General features: G+C 40.4%; 1 protein-coding gene across 3 annotated transcripts in view; it reads left to right on the top strand.

Moving 5' to 3' along the window:
- Nucleotides 1-27,367, top strand: part of LOC117415168 (zinc finger protein neuro-d4-like) — an 82,578-nt gene that overhangs the window by 21,419 nt on the left and 33,792 nt on the right. For all 3 annotated transcript variants that reach the window (XM_034025170.3, XM_034025169.3, XM_059026719.1), the window contains exons 5-8: nucleotides 5,184-5,311; nucleotides 12,795-12,884; nucleotides 13,260-13,338; nucleotides 15,483-15,614. In XM_034025170.3, coding sequence (XP_033881061.1) covers nucleotides 5,184-5,311; nucleotides 12,795-12,884; nucleotides 13,260-13,338; nucleotides 15,483-15,614 — 429 coding nt within the window. The remainder of the gene's footprint in view (nucleotides 1-5,183; nucleotides 5,312-12,794; nucleotides 12,885-13,259; nucleotides 13,339-15,482; nucleotides 15,615-27,367) is intronic.

Below are 27,367 nucleotides of genomic sequence, written 5' to 3'. Positions count from 1 at the left end.
CTGGGGAGTGGGTTATCACTGGCTCAGCTCCAGGGAGGTGATACAGGGCAGGGCTGGGGAGTGGATTATCACTGGCCCTGACTCAGGGAGGTGATACAGGGCAGTGCTGGGGAGTGGGTTATCACTGGCCCTGACTCAGGGAGGTGATACAGGGCAGGGCTGGGGAGTGGGTTATCACTGGCCCTGACTCAGGAAGGTGATACAGGGCAGGGCTGGGGAGTGGGTTATCACTGGCCCTGACTCAGGGAGATGATACAGAGCAGGGCTGGGGAGTGGGTTATCACTGGCTCAGCTCCAGGGAGGTGATACAGGGCAGGGCTGGGGAGTGGGTTGTCACTGGCCCTGACTCAGGGAGGTGATACAGGGCAGTGCTGGGGAGTGGGTTATCACTGGCCCTGACTCCGGGAGGTGATACAGGGCAGGGCTGGGGAGTGGGTTATCACTGGCCCTGACTCAGGAAGGTGATACAGGGCAGGGCTGGGGAGTGGGTTATCACTGGCCCTGACTCAGGGAGGTGATACTGGGCAGGGCTGGGGAGTGGGTTATCACTGGCCCTGACTCAGGGAGGTGATACAGGGCAGGGCTGGGGAGTGGGTTATCACTGGCCCTGACTCAGGGAGGTGATACAGGGCAGGGCTGGGGAGTGGGTTATCACTGGCTCAGCTCCAGGGAGGCTTTTTTTTTACAATTATAAAACGAATAAAAACAACTTAATCCCGCTTTAAGCCCCTTAATAATTTATTATTATTTCATTTTGTATGCACTTTTCCTTTCTATAAAATTGCACTCATGGCAATTGAGTGAAGTCCATTGAGAACGCAGCCCTCAGTAGCAGCCACGTTGTCTGTAATTTGGTCAGGTTTTGAATCTGCCGTCTGATACTGGTGGGACAAGATCTAAGCTACTATTAGGATCACTGTCAGAATTAGGCATCTATTTAGCTAAGTGTACTATTAGGATCACTGTCAGAATTAGGCATCTATTTAACCAAGTTTACTGTGAGGGTTCAGAGATGATTTCAAGCCCTGTGCTGTTCATTTTCTCTCTCTTAATGAGCAGGTATGGCAATGTCAGAAGTGCTAGTGGGATGTATTCGTGGTGCTTGACGTCAGAGCCCTATCAGTAATACAGTCTCCCTCCCTGGAGACATGACACGGAGCTGGGCTGAGATTTCATTAGTGCACAGGCAGGCACAGAGCAGGAGAATTACCACCTTACACAATATATTACAAATACAGAACAGACTTCTGCTGGACTGCCATTCTTAAAATAGGTCTATTTAAAAAAAATAGCCACCTGTTTTGTAGGATGGTATCATGGGCATAGAAAGAACAGGGAGTGGATTGAATCTGAATTCTTCGCACTGCAGTTATGGAGATGATATTTTGCATATTTATCTCTGTACTGAAGCTCACCCCTTTTTCTGCTGGACATTCACAAATCTTCTGACGCATGTTTTATGGGGGATGGGTCAGTATGTCAGAGAACCGAATCAAAGAAATTAGGCAGCTATAATCCTCTTTTTCGATATACTGAAAGAAGCTTCTCCAAACCTTGTATAGAACGGAACTTTATAGACAACTAATTTTATATCCACTGAAAAAGTCCTTTATTTGTTAAAAGGTTAAGTATTTAATTCTAATTGATGATTTGATGCTCTTTGTGAGATGACCTGTGGTTTACCAACACTAGCTTTCAACACCTCAGTGTCTCTTCTCAGGTATTAGTGGAAAGTCACTGCAAAAAATCTCTTTTAACAGCCTTGATTGTGAGTATTGTATTGATAATGTCATTGTTAATGCTATCTTTCACTGTTTTTTATGCTGCAATTCACCATATTTCCCTGCTTTTTAAAGACATACACAAAGCCTTAAAGAATGTGTTTTCAGAGTCTGTTTTTTAATGAAACTGTTCTTTACTGTTGATAATGAGACCCCCAGGAGTCCAGAACAGGTTCAGGAATATCAAATCTGATTGTACTCATAAATAACTCGAGTCTAAGCTGTGTGAATAGCATTATTGACGCACTGCCAGATTTTTTAATTTATTTAAGGACTTACAGAATGTTTTTACACTGGCGTAGTGTTCTGGAAGTATAATTGAATAGCGCCATAAAACAGGGAAATAACACTGCTGTATTATTTGATTGAATCTATGGGAGTGATACCCATGAAAAGCTATACATCCAGGTAAGTCCCTAAAATGGTTGAACTTTTCTTTTTATTGCATTCAATAAACCCAGCTGTGTCCCTCTGAAACTGGGTTAATCTTTTATTCAGAGAAGCTGTGGTCTGTTTTCAGCCAATGGTTGCAGAGATGTGAGTCAGGTTTCAAAATCATTTAATTACAGCTTTACAATTACTGTAGACTTAACATTTTGTCTGGAAAAAATGATTGTTTAAGGGCATCAGCCCCTAAACAGAGAGTGAGTGCGTTGTCACACAACTAGACACACAGGAGTGCTTAGAGAATCATAGCATATACACTGCCTGGCCACTTTATCAGAACCTAACATCGCGTTATGCCACGGTTTGCCCTGATCACAGCCTTGTGGCAGACTCCACTAGGTGCTGGAAGGTGTCTTGAGGGAAGCTGATCCATTCAGTCATTATGACTGCATGCAGTTGTTACAGAGAGATAGACAGAGGAGTGTGATGACGAATACGTTGTTGAAACATGCTCAGTTGGATTGAGATCTGGAGATTGTGGTGGGTATACCAGGAGAACACGCCCCACACCAGGGTATACCAGGAGAACATGCCCACACCAGGGTATACCAGGAGAACATGCCCACACCAGGGTATACCAAGAGAACATGCCCCACACCAGGGTATACCAGGAGAACACACCCACACCAGGGTATACCAGGAGAACATGCCCACACTAGGGTATACCAGGAGAACAAGCCCACACCAGGGTATACCAGGAGAACAAGCCCACACCAGGGTATACCAGGAGAACACACCCACACCAGGGTATACCAGGAGAACAAGCCCCACACCAGGATATACCAGGAGAACACACCCCACACCAGGGTATACCAGGAGAACACGTCCCACACCAGGGTATACCAGGAGAACATGCCCACACCAGGGTATACCAGGAGAACATAACCCTACACCTGGTAGACAGGTCCTAATAAGATGCAGAAAAAAAGAGTTTTCTGTGTTTTTTGAGCTCCCGCGCTCAGTCTCCGACACCACAATAATAAAACAAATATTCTAGTATTTATAGCAGTACAAGTATCGATGACCTTTTAATGCAGCATTGCAGTGGTCCTCTACAAGTATTTTGAAGTACAACAGCATTTTCCAGTAGCAATTGTAAAGTTATCGCTCTCACTCACTTAACTATAATTTTGTTTGTATTCAAGCTTTTGGTAATGCCGTAAACAATATGTAATTTGCTTTTATTTGTATCCATTAAAATACAATGGCACTTTTGGGACTGTTGATATTCTGATAAAAAAAAGTACAATAAAGTGCAAATGCATTTTCCAGTAGTAATTGCAAAAGTATCAATTGAAAGCAGCAATTGCAACAATACAAAAAGGAGACTGTGGCCCGGGAGAGAGTCTAGCGAAGAGCAACCAGACTAATCCCAGGGACTGAGCTACAAAGACAGGCAGAGATCTATTTAGCCAGGAACAAAGAAGAATTGGGTTACCTCGAGACTTGATTTCAGACATTTTTACATAAATATTCCTTCCAAGCTGTTGCTCCTGGCAACTCTTCTCTAGTTCAATAACACCCCAATTGCAACACAAATACACCTTTTCCATTCAGATCGATCTAGAGGGGTCTGGGGTCTTGTGTGCCTCTGCAGACCTTCGTGTTTGTAGTCTGTTACTTTGACCCTGTTTACCAGGTAATTCAAAGTAAAATAATATTTGTTTGAATTTTGAAAGATTATTAAAAGTTGATAAACGTGTGTTTGTTCCAGCACTAGTTTAATTTGATGTGATATTCAGCTGTATTATTGCTGTCTGTCATTACCCTTTGTGTACTGGGAGTCAAATCCATTTCTAACACCGGGAGCCAGAACATTGAGAATGCATTATAGTGTGGTCCAAGTTCAAAATGAAATTAAAAATCTCTAGTAAACGGCAAGGGTACTTTCGACACTGTTGATTTGAGAAAATGTGTTTAAATAGCTGGTTACCATTTATTTTTCGTTTAATTTTTTTAATAATATTGGAACATTCGAGCACAAAGTTACTGTACTGTGTGTTTGAGCTGTGTTATTGCTGTGTGTTGCTGTGCTGTGTGTTTGAGCTGTGTTATGGCTGTGTGTTGCTATGCTGTGTGTTTGAGCTGTGTTATTGCTGTGTGTATGGAGCTGTGTTATTGCTGTGTGTTGCTGTGCTGTGTGTTTGAGCTGTGTTATTGCTGTGTGTATGGAGCTGTGTTATTGCTGTGCTGTGTGTTTGAGCTGTGTTATGGCTGTGTGTTGCTGTGCTGTGTGTTTGAGCTGTGTTATTGCTGTGTGTTGCTGTGCTGTGTGTTTGAGCTGTGTTATTGCTGTGTGTATGGAGCTGTGTTATTGCTGTGCTGTGTGTTTGAGCTGTGTTATGGCTGTGTGTTGCTGTGCTGTGTGTTTGAGCTGTGTTATTGCTGTGTGTTGCTGTGCTGTGTGTTTGAGCTGTGTTATTGCTGTGTGTATGGAGCTGTGTTATTGCTGTGCTGTGTGTTTGAGCTGTGTTATGGCTGTGTGTTGCTGTGCTGTGTGTTTGAGCTGTGTTATTGCTGTGTGTTGCTGTGCTGTGTGTTGCTGTGCTGCGTGTTTGAGTTGTGTTATGGCTGTGTGTTGCTGTGCTGTGTGTTTGAGCTGTGTTATTGCTGTGTTATTGCTGTACTGTGTGTTTGAGCTGTGTTATGGCTGTGTGTTGCTGTGCTGTGTGTTGCTGTGCTGTGTGTTGCTGTGCTGTGTGTTGCTGTGCTGTGTGTTACTGTGCTGCGTGTTTGAGTTGTGTTATTGCTGTGTGTTGCTGTGCTGTGTGTTTGAGCTGTGTTATTGCTGTGTGTATGGAGCTGTGTTATGGCTGTGTGTTGCTGTGCTGTGTGTTTGAGCTGTGTTATTGCTGTGTGTATGGAGCTGTGTTATTGCTGTGTGTTGCTGTGCTGTGTGTTTGAGCTGTGTTATTGCTGTGTGTTTTGAGCTGTCTTCCTGCCCTGTGCTTGCAGACTGCGACGCAGTTCTGAAGAAGGAGAGCAGTCTGCCCGAGGGGCCTGTGCTGGAGTCCCTGCTCAGCGCCGAGACCCTGGACAAGAAGGTGGAGACCAAGGAGGAGGAGAGCATGAGCGAGTGTCAGGTGAGGACATCGCAAACACTGAGACACCTTTACCAAGCCTCCCATTGAGGCTAGGGTGAGGCTATATAACACACTAGTGAGGCTGCAGTTAGAATACTGGGCTCCATTCTGGTCACTCCATTACCAAAAGGACACTGTGGCTTCGGAGAGAGTCCAGTGAAGAGCAAGCAGACTAATGCCAGGGCTTAATGGAATGGTCTCTGAGGATTGAGTGTAACTGAATGTATTTAGCCTTGTGGCGGAGTGTCCCGCCCCTATTTATTATTATTTGTATTTTTGTTTGCGGCGCGGGTAAAAGCGCCGCGTCTTTTATTATTATTTAAAAACCCTGTGAGGATGCATGGCTGATCAGCTACTGATTATTTAAATAGCTGACAGTCATGCATCCTTACCAAACGCGTGCAGACTCTGGCCGAGGGATAATAAGATAATTACCAACTAGTTAATCCCTCGGCCAGAGTATATAAACCTGCAGCTCTCTGCATTTGAGGTTGGGGTGTTGGAGTAGAGAGTACGGGGAGCGGAGAGAAGGAATAACATTTAAAAAACAATTGCTAATACGTGCTGGATTATCCAGCACGGCACTTACTTGTTTGTTTATTTATTCGTTTGGCCCTCGTGCCCTTTTGTTTGTATTTTGTTTAAATCTTTTGTTTGTTTATTATTAAATACGCTGAGTGCTTTTGCACTCGGTTTCACCCGCCCATCCACTGTTTTGGAGTCAGTTACTTCCTGGTCCGTGACGTCATCCACCACACCACTGCGAGCCAGACTGTCACAAGCCTACACAAAGAACAATAAGGTGGGGGACTTACCTGAAGTCCTTTATATCTTAAAAAGAGTTGACAGAGTTTACCTGAACCAATACTTTGAAGTTAGCACAGAAACCAGGAGACTGGCTTGAGACAGAGACACTTCTTCACACAGAGAGTGGTGGAATGGGTTAACTAGCCATGTTGTAGGTGCTGAATCACTGGGATCCTTTAAGAACGGACTTGACACAATTCTAACATCAATCAGCGACTAGGGGCCTCCTCTTGTTCATAAAAGTTCTTCTGTTGTTACAGCATTCTGTAATGTGTGAATGTGGTTAGGCAACAGGGTTCTCCTGAAGTCTGAAAATAACTGATGTTCCTTTTGTGTGGAAAGTTATACAAAAAGCAGCCATTACTAGGACAATAAGCATTACAAACTTCTCTTTGAACTCCAAAACAGACACACAGCATCCCAAAGCATCTCAACACGTGTCACACTCCTGTATACGATGGTCTGGCCCACATGCAAATATACAAGCATACACGGAAATATATTCAAATAGTAGACTGTCTGTGTGTATTTTGTATTTGTTTTGTATTCCTGCCAAATCACGTGCAGAATGTGCCTGGGCTCGATCTGAATTATTAACAAGCAATCGAGGCCAGGCACAGCTGTATAAAAGAGTAGATCAGCCACTCAACGTGAGAGAGACAGTAAGATTTGTAAAAACAAACAATTGCTACTCGTGCTGGCTTTAAACCAGCACGATACTCGTTTGTTCACTGTCTGTTTTGTCTGTCTGTTTTGGCCACCGCGCTGTTTTGCTTTTCAAAAATGTTTTGTTTTGTTTGTACAAACTGTTTATTTATTATGAAATTGGTGTAACAGCGCTTCATACCCTGTAGTACTGTGTGTGTCTCCTGCCTGGGCTGACGTCACCACCAATCGTGGCCAAACGGGAAATCTTCATAAAAAATAATAAAAAAGGGTAATTTAAAAGAATAGATTGGTTTTCAGTAATACTTTTTTTTAATATAAGGGACTATATAAATAAATAATTTTCTGGTGTGAGCCCATATTAACCTTTGGCAATACTCTAAGTGCAACACAGAAACCAGAGAACACAGTTGGAAAGTGGGGACAGACTTAAGACAGAGGGAAGGAGACACTGTTACGTACCACACAGTTTAATTGCATGGTACGTAACAGCGCCCGGCATCTCTTTATGGGCACATTGATTGTCTCCAGGAAGAGAGAGACAAAACATCTTTGTAATAGAAGCTTTGATCTGTTTTTAGCCTCACTCGAAAGTTGCAGATAATATCATTATCAATAGTCATTTTTCAATACAATCAAAACGAAACAAATCAATTGTTCCAACATTAGCTTGAACATTCGTAGAGAATATATTACAGGGACAGTAGCTATATTTACACTGTGGCCCTTGTATATTTTCTTGTAATGCCGTGTATTATCTGACTATTGATTTCCCCCCATTGTTGAAAAGCTATCAGACTATAGAGTGATGGCAATTATCACAAAAAAGACAACAGTGAGGTCATGTTAAATATTATTTGTTTTGCGAGGTAGACACATTACAGTTTTTAGGCCTTTTGAAAAATAATGGGCCTAATTTTGAAAACTTTGAATGGAAATGACAAAATGCACTGTTTTTTCACCAACAGATCCATTAAAAATATCCTGTTTTTTTTCTGAAGTGATCCTCCTTGATTTTCACAGGCTGATCGAATTGTATTCTTAATTTGCCAAAGCAAATTAGTAAAACGTTGTTTAAGTAAATAACATTTCAAAATCCAATTTTATAAACACACTGCAAGTGTTACAGAACACCCTGCAGAGTTTACAACCCATTACATTTGCTGTGTCCCTTGTTCTTATCGCAGCATTTTATTTTTTTCATTTCTTTTGAAATGAATGAATTGGTCATAAATCAACTGGGCAATACTCAGTATTTACTAGGGAGCGTTCGCCAGGAGAAAAGTCTTCTAAGGATCGCAGTGTATCCAGACCGTGGTTCCCCCGGCAATACACCAATCATTTATATCCGAGCCCCAGCATTGTTACAGGAGGGAGTATGAACTGGATACACTGCGATGTGTATTGTGTAAAAGAAAACATTGTTCTCCTTGATGAATATTTTTGAGTAAAATTTGAAAAAAAAACTACTTCTGTAGTTTATTTACCTATGATGTGTAAATAACAAAATTTTGAAATAATCAGGAATATGTTGAAAAAAAATATGGATGACACGGGATACAGTAAATGTGAAGTAATATGTTTCTTGTAAACACTGCAGGGTGTTGAGGAACACTTAGTTTAATCCTGTTTTATTCCCACTGCTTTGAATATGGGCTACTGTAAAGTAAGTACAGTTGACTCTGTCTCTTATGGTAAGAGTGGACCATGAGGAAAAGATACTGACACTCTTACTAAGAGGCAGGGTCATCTGTACATAGCCACCGATTATGAATGAAAAAAAGATCACAACACACAGTTAATGCTGTGGTATTATCCGTGTCTTTAGCATGTTTGTCAGGTGATGCACACGTCTGCGTTAAGAATGGCTTCATGATTTATAATGCATTTTCAACTACATTGCCTTAATTAAAATGCACGTTTTGAAAAGGTTACTTTGTCAGATGAAAAGGCTTTTTCAATGTGAAACAGACATTTTTCATATGATTTTTTTTTTTAAATGTTATGATTAATAGTAGTTTTAATAATAATTAATAATTTAATAATTTAATAATGTATTCTGTGATTCTGTCCACCAAGATCAATCATGGCTAATTCACACTAAATGCCATGAAATAAATAAACTAATTTGAGTTTCTGTACATTTATACATGTTTCAGCAGATTTTAACTCCTATGTTTTGGGTGCAAACCTATTTTGCTGCCTACAGCTATGACCAAAAGTTCTGCATCACCCTATAGAATGAACTACTTTTCCTTCATAAAGTCGAATGAAACCTGCTGAATAATGTTACGTTAACTTACTGAATTGCATACCGCTTTGTAGTTTTCCATATACTTATCGAAAAACTGACAAAAATGGAAAAATGTGACATTTCGAAATCTAACTTGAAATACTCTACTACTAATATGGCTTCCGGTAGGCTTTTTCAATATAATTTTGTAGTTTCTGATTACAAGATGTAAATAAAAGATCTAAATGATGTTCATATATGTTTTTTTATTATTATGTCTAAATCCTAAAATTGTAGGTAATGCTAAATATTTGGCCATAGCTGTATATCTGAGTTTTCCATTCATCTGTGCTTCCAGTATGAATCATGCGATTTGATGAACAAGACATTTGTGCAGTCAGCATTGTGACGTTGCATCTTCAGACCTAGATTTCCCAGACATGTCTAGGAGGCAAAAACTCACACAGTGTGTTTGTAATGTGATTGAGGTCAACATCTCTGTTTGTTTCTTTGTTTTTATACCCTGGAGCAGACAATAATGAGCCTTGCTATTACAAACAAACACACAGGAAAAAAATTGTAGCAGAGATGCTTAGAGATGGGCTGGCTACTGCAGATAGTGTTAGAGATGGGACTGGCTACTGCTGATAGTGTTAGAGATGGGACTGGCTACTGCAATTAGAGCTGGGAGGATGGCTGCTGTAGAGCTAGGCCTGGGTTCTGATCAGATATGTGGAGCTGAACAGAGCAGACCTGGACAGTACTGCTCAGTAATGTTCACCTGTGATGCATTCCTCACAGATTCATATGAACAGTATGAAATGCCATAATTGTAAAGTGTGAAGGGGCATTTTCAAAATAGAGAAGGGAAGGGAGGGATTTCAGGCTGCATAACATTTTTCAGTGGATCCACACCACAGAGTTGTATTTATTTGTCAGGTTTAAGAAAAACAATTGCACAAGATCCCAAACCCAGGTATGATGTTGGGGACGCCTCCAAACAATGTTGCTAAAGCGCCAAACTCAAAAGCACGGCCAATGGAGTAGTATTAATCGATGAGGAAAAATCTCATAAATTTTTGAAATGGAGCCAACCTGCGACAAGACCAACCTGTATGAATGAGAGAGGCCTGCTGGCTTCTTGCACGTGTAGAGTCAGTCTGGATGCATCTTAGTCACATCCCAGCCAGTCTTACTTCTAAAAAGTGGACGAATGTTATCATCCCACTCATTTGTTAAATTAAATCCCCATCTGAGAAATAATAACCAGCCATGTTAATGATGCAGTGATTGCCCTACAGGACTGTGTTAAGTAGTTTGGCTGCTGCTCCATTTCAAAGGCATATTCGTTTCTGAGTACATTGCATTGTTACAATAGGGGGAAGTGGGTGTGAAGTGTGAAAACACTGCTTTATAATGAGCCCTCTGCTTGACTGAAACTGAATGGAAAGTCAGGCTTTTTAACACTAGAACAACCGTATTTATAGACATACCTAGAACAACCATGAGCAGTCAATTTGACCGACGTATTATAAACAACATAAATATTATAATGAAAGGACAAACAATTGAATATAAGCCGTAGTTTTATTCAGGAACGTCATATAAAGCATCTACACAACCGAAACTGTAAATAAATGGACATTTGAACAGAAATGTGTTTATATACAGACATATTATGTAAAGTGCATCCTCAAAAGATGGTAAAAAATGAAATAAACAAATATCTGAAAATAAATATGTGTATATACAGGTATATCATGTACATACAACATTGTACAACTGAAACAATGTAAATACGTATCAATAATTTTTTTAATAAATTGGTTTATATTGCCTACATAACAAAGCACATATACGCAACCGAACCTATGAGTTTATACACAGACATACTATAATTGAAATGACATGAATAAATAAACATTTGAACAGAATGGGCTTCATTTACAATCGTTTACATAGTCTAAGTGCTGGCACAAATCACACAGGTCCTGCGCTTTTCAAAATAGGCAGTGCACTTACTGCAGACTGTCTTTGCGCATTTGGCACAGCTATCAACAGTAACCCAGGCTTCTGGCACCAAATGCTCCACGAGCATATACTAGTACTATGAAAGCATCCAATTCCTCCAAGGGCATTGACCAGGGATCATCTTGATGTCACTGTTGCCGGCAGATTCATCTTCGCAAACCCAGTCTGCTTCAGAGCCAGATTCGTCATTGTCTGTCTCTGCTGCATCAGAATCGTTGTTTGGTAAAATTTGCAGTAATTCCAAACACTGCTTTGCTGTCCTGCGTCTTCTGCGATCCATTTTCAATATGTATTGGAGTAACAATGAATTTCTTAGAAAAACGAGTAACTTGTATAGTAACCAGACTGCAGATAGACAGCCTGGCGCCGTGAGCTGTCAAGGCTGATTGATGGGCTATCAGGAGGCACATTGCAACAATAGAAATGTCAACAGACTGCTCACTTGAGGAATGCAGACTGATATAATCAAACTTCAACACATGGCTACAAGTTCCATATATTTAAGAAAAGTCAGGAAAGCACAGCTCCTTATCTTAAATCCATGCACCGCAATTTAAATTGAAATTCCAAAAACGGTCAAAATGACCGCCTTGGTCGTTCTAGTGTTAAGCCTTTCTACTTTTTTGGGCTGATAAAGCCGTCAGTACAAGGCGCTGTTGTCTCTGTGTCAGCGCAATCAAACCCTATTGCAGGATCCATGCTTCTCCAAACAAGCTCAGCTCTCCAACTGAAGTATAATGTAATTGTAAACGCTGCCCAGCTAGCAAGCTGGAAAGGAGACATGGAGGGTAAGCACACAGGGCCAAATATTGAATTGTGAAATACAAGCTCCAGATTGTTTAATTCAGCTTGCTAACACACATTACAGGGCATTACAGGGTCATGACGTTTCCCCTTTAGTAAGAATCAACAATTATTCCATTAATTGAATTTGTATTTTGTGAGCCTCGGTAAACAGTCATTGATCGATGGCACCTTTTCTGAAGCCTCACTCCGCTTGTAATAATAATACTAGTTTCCTCAATGGGTATTAGTGTTGGTTATTTCCCGTTGGAAATTCGCAGGTAATTGGTTTCTGATTGCCGCTCTATACCTTTAATATGAAAACCCTTTAGCAAGTTGTTCAGGTGGTGAGAAGGGTTGCTTATAAGCACCACTAGCAGGTGTACTTTCCTTGTGCGAGAGAATTGTTTCGAATTGCTCAGGAAACCTGCACTTTACCTGCAAGTACCTTTCAAACCATAAAACATCCCACACAAGTCATAACCGTCTAACTAAAACATGAAACCCCCGAGAAACGGCAACATGGGTACATTTAGATTTTGACTGGGATGAATAAGAAAGTGAACTGGTACCAGCTGTATAAACCACTGACGATCAGTGGGACCACTGAGGCACAGTTACCTTTATCAGCACTGCAGTCAACTGGAAACAGCACAGGAATTCAGCGGGGTGACTCACTGTGATGCAAGCCTGTTATTACTCCTCCTTCTCCTCCTCTGAGCATCAGATACGTCCCAAATACGAACATTTATTAAAATTAATCTGTAACTAAATACAGAACGCAGACATGGTAAAGGAACACTCCACAGAAGGTCACAGAGTTCCCTGTTTAATTAACTCTTGAGGGTGGCTGTATATAATGAACTTGACCTTTTTGGGGTCATATGTTTTACTCCGACTCATCTGCGTGAATGTTCCTGGGGTACCCCAATGACGCTCTATAACCCTGCTGTCTCCTTACAGAAGCTGCTGGTGGGCGACTTCCCTCATGAGCTGGAAATGGAGGAGCTCGAGGATGACGTGCCCAAGCGCAAGAGCAAGACCAAAGGCCGGGTAAGGACACCGACTGTGACGAGACCAGCTAGACTTCACATGCAGGGCTTTATTTAACACACTTACATCACAGTGCTAACACAGTAATAGCACATCCCTCACTGTGTAGTTCTCCAATGTGCAGTTAGAGCCTTCTGAGTTCCAGACATTGGAAGTACATGTTTGCTATAGCAGGTGCTTCTTTCAAAACTGCACATTTTACACCCAGATGTGAATGAAATTGCATGGCGGGCAACATTTTATGAAATTATTTCGCTAACTACAATTAATATATTGGTATCCTATAAAATAAATCAATTCAGCCTTTCACAATGTTCCCTCTTGGAAAAGTCTCTGAATGCCCCCTCACTGCTGACCTCTCGTTGTTGCATGCAGGCCTGTGGGATTGGCGGCATGAGGAAGAGGCAGGAGCCGGCCTCCCTGGAGGACAGAGACAAGCCCTACGTCTGTGACAGTGAGTACCCCTCTACCTGTGGGGGCTGGACCGCAGGCAGGGGTGCGTGTGTATTTCAGTAGAGCAGTGGAGAGGAGAAAGTGAAAATCCACCCACAAGGCTTGTAAATGGTCTTTTACCGTTCTTGGCAGTTTTGCTATCACACCTTACAGTACCGGGTCCTGTGCAGTAATGATATGTAGGAATACAATAGAACCTGTCATATCCAATTGAATTGGTTCAAGTGATTTCTTGCATAGCATTTTATCATTCCTCTGTGGCAACACTAGGAATGAAATTACAATCCAAGATTGCAAATAAAGCACACGTCAATCCAGTTATGTTCTTTTATTTAAACTCAGACGTGTTTTACAGTGTTTTGAAATTTAAAAGCCTATTGCTTTATTTGATACACACACAACATACAGTATATTATGATTTCTGTCATTGTTATTGTCAGCAGCAGTAGTGCAGTAGCCTACAATTCACCTGTTATACAACGATCTGAAACGGGATGGATGCAGCTGCTATATTTAAACTACTATCCAAGCATACTGAAAATCAGAACTCAGAGGACAAATTGTACTGTATTTATTGTATATAAAATGGAACATAGCATTATTATTATTATTATTATTATTTTGAAGTGTAACTCAACACATATACAGTTGTTTGCCTTTTAATTTGCTTGCTGCCTTTGTAAAGGTTAGTGAAGCTATGATTCTGATTGTGATTATTATTCATCAGTGTGACCAGATTTGCCTGTGATTTCACTGTAATCTGAGAGGATTTGCCTGTGATTTCACTGTAATCCGAGGATATGCCTGTGATCTCACTGTAATCCGAGGATTTGCCTGTGATTTCTCTGTAATCCGAGAGGATTTGCCTGTGATTTCACTGTAATCCGAGGATATGCCTGTGATCTCACTGTAATCCGAGGATTTGCCTGTGATTTCTCTGTAATCCAAGAGGATTTGCCTGTGATTTCACTGTAATCCGAGAGGATTTGCCTGTGATTTCACTGTAATCCGAGAGGATTTGCCTGTGATTTCACTTGCATCCGACAGTGCTGAGGCTGAGCTAGTTTGGGACGAGTCGATTGTGAACCATTCTCATGAACACACTGTCAGTATAGTAACAGGATATTAAACAAGTAAGAAAATACATAGTAGGAAAATACAGAGAATATAAATCCCTTTCAAAATCACCTTATTATATTTTTTATATGACAGTTAAATTAACTGCGTTGTAAGGAAACTCAATTATTTATGTGAAGGAGCGCACACAACAAGGATTTAAGCAGAATTTATCAAGTTTCCTTTATTGATTCCAATAATCACAAAGACACACTTTTACAGCTCAGTCATTATCGTTAGACACAGTAATGAGGCCACTAGTTATTAACAGAAGTGAAGCAATGATATCAGTACCAGTTTGTGGAAGAAGCAGCGGACACGACGCTGGGGTGTGTTCATGGAGGATGCTTCTCGAATGCACCTCCAAGTGCTACTGTTTTATGTAGTTTTTACACCCCTTGTGTGCAAAGCTTAGTTGCTGGCTTATCTGTGTGTGTCAGCAATGTCTTGACCAGACAACTCCTGCTTGCGCGAGACAGGTGAGGTCTGTTTCATTGACACTTTCTCAGGCAATAAAACATATTTTCCCTTTTTTTGCCAGATAACAGCATACTTTGCACAGCTGCACTCAGAATCATACTTTTGTGCTTAAAATCTTTTCGTTGCCTCTTTTCAGCGTCCTCAGTGGTTATATCTGTGTACAGTACTTATTCACTGTGTCTGTTATAGCCTTATCACACTCAATCATGCCCCCCAGCTGCCCTGGACTCTTGACTTCTCCCTTAAAGTAACAAAATAATTCCAGTAAATCTTACCTTATACATTTTGCCATCACATCCTAGTTGGAAGATACACACATTATAGTAAAATTGTATTTAATGCCTGCTGTCTTTTTTGTATATTCAATAATAATAATAACAACTATTTCTTGCTTGATAGACCTAGTATTAAACATTATGAAAAGTATGATCCCACTGGATGTCAAACAGGTCATTAAGTTCTTCACTAGGAAAGGCCCACAGGTGCCCAGAGTGGAGTCTGTGGCTGTGCTGGTTTTAACCCTTTGTGTCCTGTTGTGTTGTTGTGCAGTCTGTGGGAAGCGCTATAAAAACCGCCCGGGGTTGAGCTACCACTACACCCACACCCACCTGGCAGACGAGGAGGGAGAGGAGGACTCGGAGCGGCACACGCTGCCCTTCCACCGGAAGAACAACCACAAGCGTGAGTAACAACAGCACACAAAGGCACGCCACAGCCCTTACTGCACACAGAGACACAGCCCTTACTGCACACAGAGACACAGCCCTTACTGCACACAGAGACACAGCCCTTACTGCACACAGAGACACAGCCCTTACTGCACACAGAGACACAGCCCTTACTGCACACAGAGACACAGCCCTTACTGCACACAGAGACACAACCCTTACTGCACACAGAGACACAGCCCTTACTGCACACAGAGACACAGCCCTTACTGCACACAGAGACACAGCCCTTACTGCACACAGAGACACAGCCCTTACTGCACACAGAGACACAGCCCTTACTGCACACAGAGACACAACCCTTACTGCACACAGAGACACAGCCCTTACTGCACACAGAGACACAGCCCTTACTGCACACAGAGACATAGCCCTTACTGCACACAGAGACACAGCCCTTACTGCACACAGAGACACAGCCCTTACTGCACACAGAGACATAGCCCTTACTGCACACAGAGACACAGCCCTTACTGCACACAGAGACACAGCCCTTACTGCACACAGAGACACAACCCTTACTGCACACAGAGACACAGCCCTTACTGCACACAGAGACACAGCCCTTACTGCACACAGAGACACAGCCCTTACTGCACACAGAGACACAGCCCTTACTGCACACAGAGACACAGCCCTTACTGCACACAGAGACACAACCCTTACTGCACACAGAGACACAGCCCTTACTGCACACAGAGACACAGCCCTTACTGCACACAGAGACACAGCCCTTACTGCACACAGAGACACAGCCCTTACTGCACACAGAGACACAGCCCTTACTGCACACAGAGACACAGCCCTTACTGCACACAGAGACACAGCCCTTACTGCACACAGAGACACAACCCTTACTGCACACAGAGACACAGCCCTTACTGCACACAGAGACACAGCCCTTACTGCACACAGAGACACAGCCCTTACTGCACACAGAGACACAGCCCTTACTGCACACAGAGACACAGCCCTTACTGCACACAGAGACACAGCCCTTACTGCACACAGAGACACAGCCCTTACTGCACACAGAGACACAGCCCTTACTGCACACAGAGACACAGCCCTTACTGCACACAGAGACACCTGTATAACATTGCTTGTTTTACGTAGCTATTTACTTCCAAGAATGATGAATTTACAAAAGAGGCACATGCAACACAGGGCAACCTTTTTCAAAGGGATAGTAGAAGTTACAACTAAAAATAGTAATTTACAGTGTTACTGAGTAACGTGTGAACATACGTGCTGGTCCACATGCAAGATGTATGAACAAGAGCTTTTTGGGGATACCTTTTTATAGGGTCAGCTGAAATATGTCTAAGAATATACACTAGCTTTCAAGAACACAAAAATGGGAGGATTTTCTTTGTCTTCAATTTCAACTTCTCATCTGAAGAAGAGACTGCTCTTGAAAGCTGCTGTGTATATTTTTAAACATATTTAGCTGATTCTGTTCAGACGGTTTCACCATCTCATGAGGTCCCTTTAACCTTATTATAATGTTAATTTAGAAAGAACTGCTTCAATATAAAACAAAAACTAAACAGAAGAAAATAAAGATTGCAAGCCAGATCATGCTTCAGCAGCTGCAGGCTAGTATGATACTTTCTGATACAGTGCTATCTTCAGGATAATTATAGAATGTTGCAGTTTTTTGCATCAAATTTTTCTGGTGATATTATATATTTATGATTTATGTATAAATCACCATAACCCGGAGGGGCTGATTTTAACCTAGAATTATCACAGCAGCCAAATGTATTTATTTTTTTAATACTATATAGAACGACTTTTGTTAAAGCGAATAGTTTTCTATTTTTAAAAACACAATAAAAAGCGAATCGCTATCAGTGTCTCCAGACTCTCTTGTCAGCTCGTGCATCTGGGATGTCTTCACAGGGAACTTTTTCTTTGGTCTGCTTTTGTGTTCTTGTGGGATGATGCATGTCTGGCTGCAGTGTGAGAATCTGCAGTCTGCAGTTTAAATGAGCACCGATAAAAAGGGAAAGGATCTCTCCAAGTCAGGATGCAGCCAGGGTTAGGGATATGTGATGTAATATGCAAATAACTTTATTTGCATGGTCCAGGATTCCATATTTTTATAATTCCATAAAATAGGTTTTATTATTATTATTATTATTATTATTATTATTATTATTATTATTATTATTATTAACATTCTCGTGTCATGTTGTGAACTGAAATGAGTGAATATCCAGTCCAGGACATTTGTGAAGGAGACTCTAGAAAAAGTGTGAATTCATTAGTGAAATATAAAAACCAAGGCAGTATACATACATCTGTTACTTATTGACAGAAACCTCACAGAGTTGCCTTTACTTTCAGTGAAAGAACCAAGGTATTGGTAAAAACAGAAAATGTTTTTAAGAAACATGAAATATATAAAATAACATACTATATAGGTCAGAAATATTGTCATGATAATAATATGCAGTAATAATGTCTCCTGTTTTGGTTTTGGATATTTTGGGATAATATGTTCTTACCCATATATATATATGTATATATATGATCAGATTTATGTCAATGGAATGATCAGCAACACAAGAATGTGCAAAATATGTGTGAAAACCTAATTACTTCTTTGTGTACTTCCCCCAGGCATCTATACAGTATGTATGAGCCTCTCTTTATGCTAGAAATGAATATAGAAATGAAAAAATACCATACCAGAGGAAGGTTGATGCTTTTATTTTATGCAGCAAATAACCCTATAAAAGACACTTATAAATAATTCATCAATTATTAATCATAAAACCTTTATGAGTGACAGCTGAATATAAAGTACGCTCGCTTCTGCTCCCTGCCTCTATTTCTGTCTAGACGGGTTTCCTCTGAAACTAGGTTACAGTTACTTTCATCTCACATATAGAATTGTTGCGCAGGCTGACAGAATTGTAATGCGTTTTTTTTTTTTTTTTTTTTTCAATTTATTTGGTAAATGGCACAGAATATTCTGCCAGTCGATGAGGCTGCAGTTGGCTGCCGTATTATTGTTTCCATGTTAGAGTCAGAGCTGAAATGAACAGCACATTAAAATGCATGGCATGGTGTGGTCAGGATACTCTGTGTGGATTAAAGCATTGCAGAGGAGAATGGAGCAGTAAGAGTCACAGGCACCCCGATAGCCAGACTGCAGTATTTATATAACAAACACATGCGTACCCCCAGAACCATGTATGTGTACCCTTATAAAAGTTGACCATGTGATAAAGGCCACATAATCTCTTGCATTATTATTATTATTATTATTATTATTATTATTATTATTATTATTATTATTATTATACTGGGTTGAGGGACAGTTTAATTCTGCTTGAAACAGGATGATCTCTTTTGTAACTAGAATCAGGTTGTCTTTGTTCAGCTGTGTACATGCATCCAGTACACCCACAGTAAAACAATACAGTACAGTACAGTACTGCAAGGGCCCTCAGTCAAACAAGAGGAATACCCTGCACAAGATTCTATTACAGTGCTGCTTCATAACAAAGCAGGAAGAGAAATCGGTGTTGCATAGCAACAATGTTGTCATGGCAACAAGCCATCTTGATCCTAAGGAATATGTGAATATGTTGCGCCTATGTGAGTGTGTGTGTGTGTGTGTGTGTGGTCGGGACGACACACAGACAGAAAGAGCAGTTTCAGGTTTAATATTTCTCTGTTTGATTTACCATTTCAATTACTGAGCGAGAGGGAAAGCGCGAGAGGCAGATTAACAACACTGTGCCATTTGATTTTTCTCTGCCTTTAGAATTACAAAGAAATATACGGACGTGCTCAAATTTGTTGGTACCCCTCCACAAAAAACAAAGAATGCACAATTTTCTCTGAAATAACTTGAAACTGACAAAAGTAATTGGCATCCACCATTGTTTATTCCATATTTAATAGAAATCAGACTTTGCTTTTGATTTTTTATTCAACATAATATTGTAAATAATAAAACAAATGAAAATGGCATGGACAAAAATGATGGGACCGCTAACCTAATATTTTGTTGCACAACCTTTAGAGGCAATCACTGCAATCAAACATTTTCTGTAGCTCTCAATGAGACTTCTGTACCTGTTAACAGGTAGTTTGGCCCACTTTTCCTGAGCAAACTGCTCCAGCTGTCTCAGGTTTTATGGGTGCCTTCTCCAGACTGCAAGTTTCAGCTCTTTCCATAGATGTTCGATAGGATTCAGATCAGGACTCATAGAAGGCCACTTCAGAATAGTCCAATGTTTTGTTCTTATCCATTCTTGAGTGCTTTTAGCTGTGTGTTTTGGGTCATTATCCTGTTGGAGGACCCATGACCTGCGACTGAGACAGAGCTTTCTGACACTGGGCAGTACGTTTCGCTCCAGAATGCCTTGATAGTCTTGAGATTTCATTGTGCCCTGCACAGATTCAAGGCACCCTGTGCCAGGCGCAGCAAAGCAGCCCCAAAACATAACCGAGCCTCCTCCATGTTTCACTGTAGGTGTGGTGTTCTTTTCTTTGAAAGCTTCATTTTTTCGTCTGTGAACATAGAGCTGATGTGACTTGCCAAAAAGCTCCAGTTTTGACTCATTGTCCAAAGGACATTCTCCCAGAAGGATTGTGGCTTGTCAATATTTATTTTAGCAAATTCCAGTCTGGCTTTTTTAAGTTTTTCTTTCAAAAGTGGAGTCCTCCTGGGTCTTCTTCCATGGAGCCCACTTTCGCTCAAAAAGCGATGGATGGTGCGATCAGAAACTGACGTACCTTCACCTTGGAGTTCAGCTTGTATCTCTTTGGCAGTTATCCTTGGTTCTTTTTCTACCATTCGCACTATCCTTCTGTTCAATCTGGGGTCGATTTTCCTCTTGCGGCCGCGCCCAGGGAGGTTGGCTGCAGTTCCATGAACCTTAAACTTCTTAATAATATTTGCAACTGTTGTCACAGGAACATCAAGCTGCTTGGAGATGGTCTTGTAGCCTTTACCTTTACCATGCTTGTCTATTATTTTCTTTCTGATCTCCTCAGACAACACTCTCCTTTGCTTTCTCTGGTCCATGTTCAGTGTGGTGCACACAATGATACCAAAAAGCACAGTGACTACTTTTCTCTATTTAAATAGGCTGAATGACTGATTACAAGATTGGAGACATGTGTGATACTAATTAAAGAAACTAATTAGTTTGAAATATCACTATAATCCAGTTATGTGTCCAGGCCATTTTAGTATATCTTTGTAGAATAAGCAATAATTAATCTCTTTTCACAGCTTCTTTGCTTTATTCTATGACATACCAAAGGCATGCAAGTATACATGATAAAATAGCTTTTAATTTCATCACTTTTCAGGAGGAATGAAGCATTATTTCAATGAGCTGTAAGGGTACCAACAAATTTGAGCACGTCTGTATATATATAGATTAATTACAACGCTGCAGAAGGCCTGCACGCACATAGAATATCGCCTATTTCTAATATTTAAAAAAACGTCACCAATACTGTGAAAATGCAAATAAAGAAACGATAACATTGTATTCCTTATTGGTCGTCTTGCTATAGCAACATAAAGCACCCCAACTCTCTCCAAATACAGAATATATTGTATTTATTATATAGATTTACAGATACATTGGTACATTGGTAGATTTGGTTGAGGTGGATTAAAACGGCGCAGATAAATCCTACCGCTCTCTTATTCACCAGTCACAAACAATCATTGCAAGTGAGTGGACTCAAACATATATATATATATCTTTTTTTATTTAAATGTATGTATTTATTTTTGGGATTTTTATAAACCCAGACTTATAGGTCACATGGTTCTTCCAATTCCCAGGCAGGCTACAGTTGGCTGATCCATTCTCTAGCTACCGCGGGCAGTATATTCACAACTGACCATTGAGACGCCAGGAACCAGCAAAGTACAAGAAGCTTGATAACTTGCAAACTCAAGCTGTGCAGCAAAATTGCTATGCGTATTCTTTACACATATCATGCGTAATTCATATTTTTTCAATGTGTAAAGTTTATCTGGGGCACTGCACACAAGCCTATTTGGATGCAGGGCTTTGTACTGTACTGTAGATTGCATTTCATTGGTGTAGCTTGTTGACAGAAAGAGCAGGGAAAGGGTTGAAGTGGCGCTGGACAATTTCTCAGCCACTTTAGTGATACATTTAGGGGCGGTAAAGTGAAATAAACAGATATATATATGCAATATATTAAACAAGCATAGATTCGCCAATTTACAAAAAATGTAAATAATAGCTTAAGTTTAAAAGATTCGTCTGTGCATTACAAGAGACTTTCTTCGCAGCCATTTCTGGGTTTCTTTGTAACCAATAGAAGATCAGCTTCTTCCATAGCCAGCCAATCAGAAGTGATAGAGTTGGGATGTAAACACTTTTTAAAATGTTTGTGCTTTGGTGGACTTCTGCAATTCAGTTATCAGAAACTTGTGTGTCTTTCTAGCAACAGAACTAACGTAGGAAAAATTAATAAATAAAAACTACTTGTCTGATGGGCACAGTATAACGGCAAAACTTGTTATACGTTACACAAATCTTGTTGTCCAGGGCGTTGGGTGATACGAATTGCACTCCCTTGTGGCTTCTATAATATTCTTTGTGTTCTACTGTATTAGAGTTCCATTATATTGAAAAGGCAGACAGCCTTCTAGGTCAGTGTCATATGTGTGACAGTGAGGAGGCTGGGTGTGAACCAACAACCTCTGACACTGCAAGCAAGCATCTTAACCACAATACAAAAGAGCCAGGCTTGTCTGTATTCGTGGTTTGAACTTTTAACCTCATCTCAGCTCACAGAGAGGGCTGAATCCGTAACACCAGTGAGTCACACAACGCAGCCTGTTTGTACACTGGCACAACTAATACAGTCTGGCCAGCACTGCTACAGGGAGGGACCAGAGTATGAACAGAAAGCCTTAATACCACAGAACACAGCGGTAACTACAGGTAGAGCAGCGTTATGAAACATTATACCCATGTGTGGGAATACATAACTTAAAAACCCTGTACCGTTTTAACACATCTCACTGGCAAGGGCCTGTTTGGTTGCTTGAGTTAGGTTGAGAATATTTCAGACATAAACGGCTGGTTTCCCAGACCCTGATTAGCACCAATCTTGGACTAACTAATGTTTCCTTAGATAGATATGATCATGGTATTGCAAAACCTGCCTTCACTAACCAGTTGATCAGATTGCATTTATAAGAAACATTATATAAACATACACATGGGATTTTTGCAGAGGCAATCAGTTGATTTATTTGCAATTGATTTTGTAAGCATTATTATACAGGTGTAGAAAGATGTCTCGTATTCAATAACCAGATCTAATTTAGAAATCTTTCTTGAATTCATTTCATTAGGAGATCATTCAAAATTCCAGCTGCAAGTCAAAACATTTGTCATTGAAATGTAGTGTTTCTACATTATTCAAATCCAGCCACAAAATGCACTGTTCAGTTAAGGTTGGGTTTAACTTTGAATTTGCATTAATTTGAGGATTGTAGCATTTGGAGAATTCTTGTCTTTAGTCCCTTTCAAGGGGTTAAAGATTATAAAAGATTAGGTTATGTTATCAGTGGTTTCAACAGCAGATCTGCAGTTCTGAGCCTTTCCTTCACTAACCTGACTATTTCAGCAGCTTGGCTTCCTTTAGTACTGTACCTGCTACCCCCTACTTTCTGTTACATCTAGAGAACTGCTTATTAAACTGTGATGGAACTTGGTAAGAGCATTCTTTAAGGTATAATCCCTCAAAGAAATGTGGTAGAGATACACATACATATGTCTGTTCACACATGTCATATATTTTTTGTTATCTTTGACCCCCTACTCCGATGGTGCCACGCAGTATGGTGAAACTAATGAAGTCTCAAGCACCAGCTGTGGATTAAAAGGGATAATCCATGCTTAGCCATGTCTAGGTGAAAGGAATCTCTTTCACTCTTGCCAGCAGGGCTGCTCTGCTGGCACGGGCAGGGCTGGCAGGAGCACAGCAGATACCTTTAGATTGTATTTCATCTTTACCTGCATTTTGATCATGTTGTCACCAATCGTACTGATTGGCATACCACAACTATCTATCTATCTATCTATCTATCTATCTATCTATCTATCTATCTATCTATCTATCTATCTAGCAGTGGTTCAGCTCCCATATGGTTATACAATTATTTTTATTCATTTTCCAATTTTTCACCCAATTTTGGAATGTCCAATTATTATTCAACCTGGCTCAGCGCAGCAACCCCGAACTGACTCAGGAGAGATGAAGACGAGCACTTGCGTCCTCTGAAACGAGTGTCGTCAACTGTGTGCTTTTTTCACTCTGCAAACCCGGCGTGCAGCCATATCCAGAACTTACAGCGTCGGAGGACCACGCAGTTCTGAATTGCGTATAGGCCGGCCTGCAGGCGTCCTGCCAGCCACAGGGGTCTCTGGTGTGCAGTGAGCCAAGGAATCCCCAGCCGACCTAACCCCTGCCCCGCCCGGGCAGCACCCCCTGGGAACCCGTCCACGGTCGGCAGTGGCATGGCTTGGATTTGAACCTGCGATCTCCAAGCGATAGGATGCGTCACTCGGGAGCCCCATACCTGTTATTTTTTAACATACAGGGTATCCCATAAGTTAGACCTCACAGGCAATATTATATATTTTTCCTATTAGGGAGTCCACTGTTCTGGCAGCCGCACCCCACTTATCTGCACCACACATCAAACAATGTGACACCCTGATGTTTGACAAAAAACAGATGAAATGTGTGCAAATTAGAAATTAAGAGTTTACTGAAATGAAACAGTAAAACAGAACTCCAGAAATGCAGAGCATGCAAACTGACAAAATGTGTGAAGAGTCTTGAATAGATGTGTAAGGTGTGTAAAGTGAATTTATTAAAGACGCTTTCCATGACATTCGAACCCGGTCAAATTAGAAGAATCTATCATTTTATCCTTAAATTCCCCTTCTGAGATAACAGCTTTGCAAAATGGACTGTTTTTCTTTCAAAAAATGTAGCAAATTATACAGTAAACATCTTAATTAATATGATCTTTTTTTTCAGTTATCCACTCCAAAATGTTCTCGAAAAAAAAAAAAATTACAACCAACCTTTACTTTCAAACGTCTGGATTTTGAGTGCTCAATTTGATCATTTTCAAAAATGTAAATTCTCTTTGCATTTGAAGATCAGCTGAATGTTATGCTGCATTTTGCTCATTTATGTAAATTTGCCCAAAATTAAAATTTATTTTTATGTTCCAAAACGTGTCTTCCATCACTTTCTAAGCAAGCCCCATAGTTTGATACAGTCTGAAGTTATTTATATACAGTTTCTGACGGTCACCCCCTTCCCACTAAAGCATCAGTGTGCTTGGCTGCAGTTATCGATACTGCACTCAGAATGAAGTGGGTAGCAGGGAGCTGGCGTGGATGGATACTGTAATATTCACAGCAGGAGCCGAAGCATTCAGACAGCTTGGTGTGCTGTAATTCACTTCATTTGTCATGTTGGGGAGTCAGCCTGCAAAGTTATAATGCAGAGCCTTCTCTGCAATAAATCTCTTCTGTTCTCACCTCCTTCTCTCCTCATTAGGCTGCAAGGTGACAGAACTGCACAGTCGATATTTTCACACTTTGCTGCACTGATGCACTGCCAGAAATACATGGGTTGTTTTTATATTTCTTTAAGGGTTGCTGGAGATGCAGTATTTATTTCTGTCGACCTTATGGAATACACTGCATAGTGCCCAGCGGAATTATCGTCAGAGCAGAACGATTTTCTCATCTCATACTGTTTGATTATTTATTCGTTTGTTAAATCATTTTCAGGTTTTTGGGAAATTTGGATTCAATTAGATCAACCACTATACCAGCCACTATTCCAGATACTATACCAGAGTTGTCCAATCTTTTTGCCTAAAATTGCCGTAGCGACTACCAAGACGTTCTTATAGAGTTATAGAAAATATATATAAATAAGAAAAAAAATATATATATATTTTACTGAAAGCTGACAAAGAACATAAGAACATCAAGGCTCACCCCCTGTTAGCACACAATACTGGGGGAACTCATTTAAAAGCAAAGAATCTAGTTTTTTTTTAAATGTTCCCAGTGTTTTACATTTTACTACTTTAGAACATAAGAAATGTAAAAAAATGTAAGAATGAGAGGAGGCCATTTGTCCCAACTGAGCACGTCCAGTTCCTAGTAGCTGACTGATCTCAGAACTTTGTGACGTTGGGTCTTGAAGGATCCTAGTGATTCTGCCTCAACAACATGACTAAGTAACCCATTCCATCCCCTCACCACTCTCTGTGTGAAGAAGTGTCTCCTCCCCTCTGTCCTAAGTGTAGCTCCATTTAATTTCCAGCTGTGTCCTCTGATCCTGTGCTGTACCTAAAGTATTGTTTAGGGTTAACTTTATCAACGCCTTTGAAGATTTTAAAGACTTCCGTCATGCCCCACCTGATTCTTCTTTGTCCCAGACTAAATAGATCCACTTCTTTCAGCCTTAACAGCAACTACAGTTAGGCACTACTGCAGTTAGTTTTCTGTGCATTAAAAATGCTTTCTACCTTAGACTATGTCCTTGCAGTCTTTTTTCAAAAACATTAAAACCTTTGAATTAGATACTTCAACAGAGCCTTAATGTGGAGGTGAATGAGTTATACATGGCTCAAAAGTCACCCACTGGCAAGCTCTTCACTGTATAATGCATACATGCATTCATCTGGTTAGTATTGACCTTTCTGACCAAAGTACTAAGATAATTGGGAACCATACCTTTAATAACTTTAAAAACGAAGCAATACCAGTGATAAAGCCTTCGATTTGTCAATGAGAACCATCCTAGTTTTATATACATCTGGCATATAGGGCACTCTAAAACAAAATGGCAGCATGAATTATATATTACATCCAAGACTGCTTAAACGAAACCAGCTGCCAGGTTCCTAACTGACAGGTGGCGTGTCTGTAAAGCAAATGTTTGCTGAGTTTATTTTTAATTGCTCAAATATGTATATTTACACTATTGTTTTAGAAATTTGACTTTTCACAGTAAACTACTATACATTTTACATAGCAATGGGTACTTTTGATGGAAATCCTGAAATCCACGAAAACCGTAAAACAATATAACCTTACAAATTCATGACCTACATTTTGCAACCTACTCTTTCACACATTATACATATTACAGATGAGAATATTTGGATAGCCTTTTGCACTTTGCCAACAATCTTTGTAAATATAGCCTTTGGTATGACCTTGGATTGGAGCCATTGCCTTTTCAATTCTACACCCAACTTTGAATTATACAGTGCTCCCTCGTTATTCCACTATCTGACTCACACATCAAGAAATCATATTGAAAACCGTGAGTTAGTGAAGGGACCTAATACAGGATAGTACAGAAAATTGACTGTCGACATGGCCTAGCCGTGAATGAACCAAATTTGTGAATTACCGGGAAATGATGACAATACAATAATGACACATGGGTCTGATTTATCAAAACGTGTCATTCTTTGATCTGCTTCAGCTAAACGCTTTGGTAAACTGTTATACACAATCAATAATGCATCTATACATGATAATAACAGGCTACAGCAACAGTGTTTATGGAACATGTAACTAAGGCGTTTATAAAGCAGCTCAAGAATCAGTCTGTATTCCGTCAAGAAAA

This window comes from Acipenser ruthenus, chromosome 7 (assembly GCF_902713425.1).
Source record: "Acipenser ruthenus chromosome 7, fAciRut3.2 maternal haplotype, whole genome shotgun sequence".
In the NCBI taxonomy this organism is placed as follows: Eukaryota; Metazoa; Chordata; class Actinopteri; order Acipenseriformes; family Acipenseridae; genus Acipenser; species Acipenser ruthenus.
The sequence above is the reverse complement of the archived record's forward strand: the minus strand, read 5'-3'. Positions and strand labels throughout refer to the sequence as shown.